Source organism: Vigna radiata, chromosome 5 (genome assembly GCF_000741045.1).
Source record: "Vigna radiata var. radiata cultivar VC1973A chromosome 5, Vradiata_ver6, whole genome shotgun sequence".
NCBI classification, from domain to species: Eukaryota; Viridiplantae; Streptophyta; class Magnoliopsida; order Fabales; family Fabaceae; genus Vigna; species Vigna radiata.
This window is the reverse complement of record NC_028355.1, coordinates 11161145-11171372: the sequence shown is the minus strand read 5'-3', so window position 1 is coordinate 11171372 and position 10228 is coordinate 11161145. Positions and strand designations below refer to the sequence as shown.

Genomic DNA, 10228 nt, shown 5'->3' with positions numbered 1-10228 from the left:
AAAATTGGAAAGTTGTCTTTATATCTTGATAATTCACATGCACACATGTTCTAGCCTATTTATCTTTAGGATCAATTGTACCATACTGACTTTTTTGAACGATTAGAGAAAACAACATGAGATTATAATGTGTCACTTGATTTTGAATATATTTTTAGTGTTCTGACTCTTTTATTGTATCTTAGTGAGTACATTTATTTTGTAGAAACTATGTTTTCAACTCTAATGACATCTTCATCTAAAATACCATATAGTAATATATGTTTGACTTTTACATTTTTTAATGAAATTTGTACCTTTGACTTTCATTTCTAGCAAAAGCAGTCGTCTATTATCATCAATTAGATTAAGAATTCCATTTTCAATGACTTTAGATAAGCCTTATGCTTCATAAGTGAATATTATATATATATATATATATATATATATATATATATATATATATATATATGGGTTGGTTAACGTGCGTACGTCTGTTTTTCAGTTGATATATTTTAGCAATGTGTACCGGATTATAGTAGACAAATATACCCTCATATATTATGGATTCTAAGTTTTAAGGTGGGTATTTGAATAATTTTCATTCTCAAAACTTTAAAAAAACAACAAGAAACCTCCAAACCCTTACTCACCTTCCTCATTCCTCTCAACCCTCTCTCTTTAATCATTCTCACTCCAACCTTTTCTCTGTCATCTCTACTGTAGCCTCAATTGAAAAAAAATCAGAAACACTGATTGTTAAACAATTTTTTTACAAAAAAATGATTTTATAATGAGTTTTCATTTTATAATTTTTGTCTTATCTAATTTTATTTAATTTTCACTAGCATAATGACATATGAAGGAATTGGTAATTCGTTTGAAAAAAAAATCACAAACACTCACTATTAAACAATTTCTTACAAAAATGATTTTATAATGAGTTTTCCTTTTATATTTTTTGTCTTATCTAATTTTCACAAGCATAATGACATCAAAGGAATTGGTAATTGGCCTGGAAAAAAAATTAAAAATAAACAATTTATAAAAAATAATTTTATAATGAGTTTGTCTTATCTAATTTTATCTAATTTTCACAAGCATAATGACATAAGAAGGGATTGGTAATTGGCCTAGAGGTTTTTTAATAAATGATGATTCAACATCTGCAAATGATGAAATTAGAGAGGTTAACTTTGCTTGAAGGCGAATATGTCAATGACTCAACTCTTTACAAAGGTAAATTGTATAATGACGAGTATTTCTAATTTTCTTTTTAGTTGGATCTACCATAAGATGATAGAGAAGATATTGGAGTGAGAGAGATGTAAGAGAAATGGTTGAGAGGAATGAGGAAGATGAATAAGAGTTTGGTGGTTTCTTGTTTTCTTTTTTTATTTTGAAAATAAAAATTATTCAAATACCCGTTGACTTTAAAACTTAGAATCCACATATATATGAGGGTATATTTGTCTATTATATATATATATATATATATATATATATATATATATTTATTTATTTATTTATTTTTAAGAAAAAATTGGAATAGTGTCATTTCACTCATCTGAGTCTATTTGTTAAACCGTTTCTTAGAAGTTTTTGTTTCTTAAATACAATTACTTATTATGCTTTTGAGTAAATTTAGTTTAAAAATGCATAAATAGAAAAAAAAAGATAGTTTTATATTTAAGATTTTATTTATTTAAAAGAAATGGAATAGTGTCATTTTACTCATTGAGTTTATTTGTTTAAACTTTTTTTTTAGATAATGATACTTAGATAATATTTTGTTAACAACATTTGAACATCATCTACGTATCATTATGTGATTGGTCCAAAATTACTTTACAATCAATAATAATAATTAGGATAATGATATTTAGACAACATTTTTTTGACAACATTTGAACATTGATTATATGTCAATCTGTGATTGGTCATAAATTACTCCATAATCAATAATAATAATAATCATAAACACTATTATGAAGTAATTTACGACCAATCACAGATTGACATGTAATCAATGTTTAAATGTTGTAAAAAAATATTGTCTAAGTATCATTATCCTTTTTTTGATATTGTGTTTTAATACAATTACTTATTATATTTTTAAGTAAATTTATTTTAAAAACCATAACTAGAAAAACATTTTATTTTTGAAAAGCAAAGCAACTTATAAAATCCAGATGCACATAAGAAAGAGCAAATACTCTCAAATCAAATATACGGTAAATAAATATATATTGAGTTGCTTATATAAAAATTACTTAAAATAAATCAATTAATTACTTTTAGCATTACCAAATATATAATAATTCAAATGATTTAGTTTAAGTTGTTCCACATTATTTATACCCAAACACATACCAATACCATTATGTTAATCCATAGTCATTAAATTCACATCCATTACACTACAATATATTTCAACCTTATTTTATTTTAAAAATTGTAATATTTAGAACAAAATTATACATTTAATTACACTCTTGATTCCATATATAGTTAGACTTTATTTTCTATAATTTAAAACATCCCATTTCAGATCATACCGTTAGAACCACTTTACGTTTCTTTCTCTTCTTCCTCAAATATTGACTAACATCGTTTATATGATATAGTTCACGTAAATTGCAATAATGCAAACGAATTTAGACTACGAGGTGAATAAAATAAAATAAAAATGATAATATGAAATGTTTTAAACTATCTTTTATAGCAGTGAAACCAAATATATATATATATATATATATATATATATATATATATATATATATATATATAAAATAAATAAATAAAAAAATCTTTGACATGAAATCCTAATCCTAACGAGTTTAGAAAAAAAAAGTATATAAGAGGAAAACGCGGAACGCGAAACCTAACTAACACTCAAGAAATGGCGGAGAAGTTTGGAGTAGCTGCAGTAGCAGAAGAGAGCTCTAACTCCAGGGTTCCTCACCATACGACAGCGAAGCTCGTCGTTTTGGCCGACCTCAACGTTGATCCTCCCGAAGCCGACGACGACGACTCTTCCCTTGTCCCTCCTCCGTCGATTGCAACGTAAAACTCTCTTCCTCATTCTGGCATAATTTCAATTTTCCCTTTTCATCTTTTGATTTTTGATTTTCATCCTTGGAGAACCAGTTGAAATCTCCAATTTAGAAACTTACCAAACCCTTAGAGGTCATAGCCAGAAGAACATTCATTTTTTAAACTATGCGTAAATTTAAATGTTGTGAGACTTTCGGAAATATATTATGGCTGTATTGAAAGCATTGCAAATTGCAATGGCTGTTTGTTTCGGGTGGGTTGTTTTGGGTGTATATTGAAAGAGTAAGAAGATGGAGAAAGGGTGTTAATTTTGTTGAAGGTAGTGGCTTCCATAACAGACTGTGGTGGGTTACAAGATGTATTGTAGGGGAAATTTATAAGGATGAATATGGTTATATTTTATATTTTTGGGAGGACTAAAATGTGGTGACTTTTTAGCTCTTTGAGTGATAAATTTTAGCTTTTTATTAAAAAAACTAACATAGTGACATGTGTAACATGGATAACTAACTTCATGTTGAGGGATTACTCAAAGAATAAAGTGTAAAAGGAAAATACTACAGGTTAAGGTATCAAAAGTGAAAAGATTTTTTATTGGAATGTATAAGCCTGCATTTCATTGTGATTTTCCATGCAATTTCAATTTTAGAACTTCCTACTTATTGATTCCTTAACTAGTGTCCTAAAGGTATCAGTTAGTAGCACCCAATATAAAAGATACAAGTACTTCTTTGCGCTGTGTTATAATATGACATATTATTAATCATGATTTTTTCTGCAGTTTTCCGTTTTGTTATGTAGAAGATATGTTTTCTTGCTTATGAATCGTTTAATGGTCACCAATATTCTCTAAAATGTTGTTTTTTGATGGTAGGACCTATTACTGGAAAATGAATGTCTGAGACAGTATCTGTTTGTTGCTTCTTGTCATTTGTATTTTTTAATGAATATATAGTTTGGCGAATGATGAAAGTGGTCAAGATAAGAGTTTGCTGTCCAAAGACACTGATAGCATTGAAGGTGAAAGTAAAAAGTTGAACAAACTGGGCAGATGTCGTTCCAGACTTAGCAAGACAGAGTCTTCTCTTGATTGTGGAGCTGATGCAGATGGTGATCCACATGTTCAAGGACCTCCTTCATCTCGGGAGGAAAAAGTTAGCAGTGTGAAGACTGTAAGTTTACTCTAATGTTGTTAGATATTTTCCTCATTTATTAAAAACATCCTACTTTTAAACTCTAGAAAGTCTGTGTCCTTGAGAATACACACACACAGACACACAGTGAGGATATCTGAAGGTGAGAACTATTGATTATTTTGAGAAATGAGAACTATACAATCATACATGAAATGTCAAGATTGAAAGTTAGTTGGTGGTCACATGAGTACTTAAAAAGTCATGTCTATTTTTTCTTTTAATCTAGACCACTAAGATGTAATATAATGGTTTATATTCATTGTTCTAATTTATTTTCAAAGTGACAAGTTTTCTCAGTATCAAAATGTCTAATTGTTTTTTTATTTGTTGAATCATTTAGGAAGTTGATACATGGGCAATCAGATTTAATTTTCAACTGTTATTTCCCGTAAAATATGACCAGAGATTAATATGCCTAGTCATGGTGATGGAAATTGTTTTTAACATGTTTTTCTTTATTAGATAAAATATTTCTAACCATCCTATTGAGATGTGGTGTATATGGGATACCAGTTGAAGATGGAGACATTTTCCTGTTCCTATGTTGCCATACAGAAAAAAAAAAAAAAAATCTCAATGTTTTCTTCTCAAGTTTTGAACGCGTTGTAGCTGTTATGAATTCTCACTGAGCCTAAAATGTTGTATTTATTGGGACGAGGTGACTTGGTGATAGACCAATATTCAAACATTATTCTTTTTCTCCGTACTTCCTTTTTATGTGTAAAATGGCAGCATAATTTCAATATAACTCAATTGGTTATTTGTTGTTTTGCTTATACGTAACGTATTATAATAGGTTTTGTTTGACATGGATCTATGGCTGTGAATCAAGTCCAGTGCCAGCTGTTCACTCAACCGTTAGCTTACCATGATTGATTTTATTTTCTTTTCTTAGAAACTAATCACTGCATTTCCATCGTCAGTTGCTTATTTAGCAAAGTGGCACATCGTAAAGCCAAGACTGTAATTTTGACAATAATAATTTGTTTTCATGCCACTGCAATTTTTGCCATTGTTGCTATTATTGCTATTGTTGTTGTTTTTGTTTTATTACCAACAAAATAAGTTTATGTTTAGGGCTTGGTTCATGTTGCAAAGAAGATGCCAAAAAATGCTCATGCTCATTTTATACTTGGCCTGATGTACCAAAGATTAAGCCAGCCTCAAAAGGTACTAAGCAGTGCTTTCAATCGTACTTGTTACTATTGATATGTATAACTTACTCGATGTCCATTAAAAAAATTTTAGGCTGTGTTGGCTTATGAGAAGGCAGAACAGATCTTGCTCAGGCCTGAGGCTGAGATTGATAGGCCAGAGTTGCTTTCATTAGTTCAGATTCACCATGCACAGGTGCAATGGTCATAATTTGATGGATTAATGATTGTAATATCTCTGTTCATTAACATATTTTATAATCCTTTTAGTGCCTGTTACTAGAAAGTTCATCAGAAAGTAGTTCTGATAAAGAACTTGAGCCTCATGAACTTGAGGAGATTCTGTCTAAGCTGAAAGAGTCAGTGCAGTCAGATGTTAGACAGACAGCTGTATGGAACACACTGGGTTTTATCCTTCTTAAAACTGGTCGCGTGCAGGTTCAAATACTTGGTTGCTCGTCTTCTTTTTACTTTAATGTTCTAGAGGCATATGTGATGTTTTTGTGTCAATATTTGATGTGACTTTGCTTTGACCAATGTGACTTCTAATGCTGTTGTAGAGTGCTATCTCAGTTTTGTCATCATTGTTGTCCATTGCACCAGAGAACTATGATTGCCTAGGAAATCTTGGGATAGCTTATCTTCAAATGTAAGTATGAGTGGTAATTGTCTTGGGTATTATTATTTTTTCTTTTCAACAAAAATAGTGCCTTTTAACAAATTATTAATCCATCCTTGAACAATATGTACAGGTTTCATTTATCTCTTTTGCTTTCTGAATAATATTTAGCACTGTGGATTGTTAATTAAGAAATTTGCTGAGGAAACAGTGACAAGTTTCGAAAAGGACATAGAGATTTATGCATCAAATTGTCTTATGAACACTTACATAAATCTCAATTATAATGGAAATATATTTTAAAAATTATAGATTTGCCAGGAAATTCGGATTTGAGACTTGCTGTTAGGAAACTTGAGTTCCACATATGGGATTGTATAGGCTAACTTTTGTGCTGTCATGATGTAGTTGAGGCTTTATCAATTTGTATTATAGTTTTCCATTAGTCGTAAAGGAGTGACACTGCTGGTGATGTCAGCATTTTCGTGTTGTCTAGGACTAGTTGAAGAGCTACTGAGCAGTTAGCCTGTATGGGATGTTAAAATATAATTCTAGGTTAAGATATTTGATTCTCACTTTGGAAGTATGAGATTCTAATATCGTGTTTGTTTATGCGGCCTTGGGCTCTGACTAGAATTGCTACCTTTTGTGGTGTGACTCTCCCTACCTTCTTATCACTTCGAGGATGGACAGTTACAATACGGGATATGGATACAGGAATACATGGTCTCAGGAATATATCATAGGAGTCAATATTGGATAGCTGTTCTGAGCAGTCACCCTCCAAAACCACTATATTGGGATTAGGGCTGCATTGATCCTTAAGTAGATTTATATTGCACTATGTCTGTGTGCCCTTAAAAATTAAGGGAAAATGCCTATAATTAAAATTATATTCTGATTAAGTTTCATGACCTAGTGGTCCAAAAGAAAGCTGCTAAACTACATATCAACATGTCCAAAATAGGAAATCTGCAAGAAGAGGTTGGCTGGACGGGATGGGTGGCAGAGGTTGATTGGCCAGATGAAGCCATTTCAGCTGAACAGAAAAGAAAGAAGATGTGGAGTTTGTTAGAAGTTGCCATGCCACTGGAAGTGTGCACAGAAACCTCACTGGAAATGCTTCTTGAAATTGAGAGGTGGAAGGGCTGATTTGCAAAAGAGGGGAGTAAAAATAGTGGGTTATAGATTAAAATAGAAAGTTACCCATTCATCCGTAATGCAAAACAAGAAAAAAAAAAACACCCCATTTTCCAGCCAGGAGTTTAGTTCTTTAGGTAAAACCTAAATGATCTGTTGCAATTTTGGATGCTCAACGCTGCACAACAGCCGCAACCTTGAGGTGTGATGCTAATGCCCCATTGACTATAATGGGGAATACAACAAATATTAAAAAACTTAGGATATGATGCAAATATAATTAATATATTAGTTATTTTAAATTAAAATAAAACCCTTCACAATAGAGAATTGATGATTTAAAAATGAGCACATACCATTATAAATGTAATGTGATACAAAAAGTTATATTGTTTTGGTATTCTAATCTTTATTAGTATACAAGTTTTTAACCTATATATGAAATGCAATTAAAAATATTTGAAGTGTCCATGCAGTGTCCAACATGGATACATATTTGACATGGTTAAGACCCGACAGCTACAATTTAGAAGTGTCTGTACTTAGCTTGCACATTTAAGCAACCGTGGCTGTCACTTTTATGATACGTAATTTATGCTTCCTTTTCTGGGTTAGTACTCTCCGGAATATTGCATTAAATTATTTGGGAAATACTAGTCCTTTTTGGGCTTTAATTAAAAGGGTTGATATGAATTTTTATTCTGTTTATATTTTTCCTCACTAGTCAATACTCCACCGTTTATCTTGCCTTGCAGTGGGAATTTGGAATTATCTGCAAAATGTTTCCAGCAATTGATTTTAAAAGATCAAAATCATCCTGCAGCTTTGGTCAACTATGCTGCCCTTCTCTTGGGTAAATATGCTTCAGTTGTGGCAGGTACTTTTATTGCTCTGGCTCTAAGCTCTCAATTTTTTGTGGGATATTATCTTTCTTTCTCCTTTATTCTTAAATAAATGCAGAGTTTTTATAGTATGTTCTTTTAATGCCAGGTCCAGGTGCAAGTGCCTCTGAAGGTGCCATGGCTGATCAGATCGTGGCTGCAAAAGTTGCCAAGGAATGTTTGTTGGCTGCAATTAAAGCAGATAGCAAATCAGCCCATCTATGGGCAAATCTTGCATATGCATTTTCTATAAGTGGTGATCATCGAAGTTCCAGCAAGTGCTTGGAGAAGGTGCTCATGGCTCCTTGCTACAGTCATTTATAGCGTATTTATTGAGGTTGTTTATTGGTTTCCTGGTTCTTGTTATTGGTGGAAATTTTTTCTCGATCCTTTTATATGTAATTTTTCATAATTAAAATGACAGGAATTACTCTGATGTATTAGGTGTGTATGTATTGCATAGTGTTAGTTGCACTTTGGAAGTTTCCACCTCGCCAAATAAAAATCAGCCTGTGGAAATTCTGTGATCAGCATTCACTTTTGCTAAATTTTTTCTTTTGTCGCCATTTCTTCGTAGGCTGCCAAACTGGAGCCCAATTGCATGTCTACTCGATATGCTGTTGCTATCCATCGAATAAAGGAGGCAGAAAGATCACAAGATCGCAGTGAACTGCTTTCATGCGCTGGAAATGAAATGGCTTCTATAATAAGAGATGGTGATTCATCCCTGGTCGAGATTCCAATAGCATGGGCTGGACTTGCCATGGTTCACAAGGCTCAGCATGAGATAGTGGCAGCATATGAAAGTGAACAGCATGGGTTAAGAGAGGTTGAAGAGCGTGCTCTTTGCAGTTTAAAGCAGGTAATGTATTCTTTTGGTTATTATCCTAGAATGACCTAGCTTTTATCTTGATAATCCACTCGCTAATTGAGGTTTTATCACCATATTGTGTTGTTTACAATGCGTGAGTCTTTCATCTGGTTAAATATTTCAGCTAAAATGTCACAATCCAATGTATTTGGTTTTTCTATGATGATGGATATAATTTGTTATATGTTTGGCATGCCATACTTTTGCCACCAGGCTGTAGCAGAAGATCCAAATGATGCGGTGCAGTGGCATCAACTCGGCGTTCATAGTCTCTGTGCTAGGCAATTCAAAACATCACAAAAGTACTTCAAAGCTGCTGTTGCCTGTGACAGGGATTGCAGCTATGCGTGGTCTAACCTAGGTATGTTCTATCTGTTGTACTACGAATGTGCATATTCTTATCATCTACTTTAGTCCCTTTTTTGGAAGAGTTTTTTGATAAAGTTTTTGATAATATAGGTGTCTCACTTCAACTATCAGAGGAACCATCACAAGCTGAAGAAGTATACAAGAAAGCATTGTCTTTGGCAACAACTGAACAAGCGCATGCTATATTATCTAATTTGGGAATTCTGTACCGCCATCAGAAACAATATCAACGTGCGAAGGCCATGTTTACGAAGTCACTTGAACTTCAGTCTGGGTATGCTCCTGCATTCAACAATCTGGGTCTTGTGTTTGTTGCTGAGGGTCTTTTGGAAGAAGCCAAGTATTGTTTCAACAAAGCTCTCCAATCAGATCCTTTGCTAGATGCAGCTAAATCTAATATGATTAAGGCAGTTGTCATGTCAAAGTTATGCAAAGGCCTCACCTCATGCGCTCTTAAAGAGTGATATTGTACTCCCTCAAGTATTTATTAAAATGGATAAAAGAGAAATGTACTTGTATCATTAGTGCTTTCAGAATAGCAATTGAGTAAATAGTTTCATTTTTTCTAGTTATATATGATTATGATTAGGGCCACTAAGAAATAAAAGTAAAAGGACTAAATAAATACCTAGCAGGTAAAATACTTGGTACACCAGTCAGTGTTATCAAAATTGGAATACAATAAAAATATCATTAAAGAAACAAAGCAAGCAAAAGAAAGTGGCATGACCAAACCAAATCCAATAAAACTTGAGAAAATATATAGTTTATTGTCTGATAGTCCAAAATAATATATATAAAAACTTACAAAAGATGGGATATCAGAAATTCCATGTACCATAAGTTATAACTATTTCCCACTCAATGCGTGAAACTAAAACATATTTTTGATAAAGCTCAATACAATTTTCAGCAAATTTCTTTAACTCTAGGAATCAAGGAAGTATAAAAAATTCTATAAT

The 10228-nt window shown here is 32.1% G+C and overlaps 1 protein-coding gene across 1 annotated transcript; it reads left to right on the top strand.

The window, feature by feature from the left end:
- Nucleotides 1-2848: 2848 nt before the first annotated feature.
- On the top strand, nucleotides 2849-9838 carry LOC106762518 (probable UDP-N-acetylglucosamine--peptide N-acetylglucosaminyltransferase SEC). Its single transcript, XM_014646482.2, has 11 exons — nucleotides 2849-3045; nucleotides 3992-4208; nucleotides 5310-5402; nucleotides 5481-5582; nucleotides 5657-5824; nucleotides 5947-6035; nucleotides 7901-8022; nucleotides 8136-8317; nucleotides 8604-8888; nucleotides 9111-9258; nucleotides 9357-9838. The coding sequence occupies exons 1-11, from the start codon at nucleotides 2882-2884 to the stop codon at nucleotides 9728-9730; spliced, it is 1944 nt and encodes a 647-aa protein (XP_014501968.1). The 5' UTR covers nucleotides 2849-2881; the 3' UTR covers nucleotides 9731-9838.
- The last annotated feature ends 390 nt before the right edge of the window (nucleotides 9839-10228 follow it).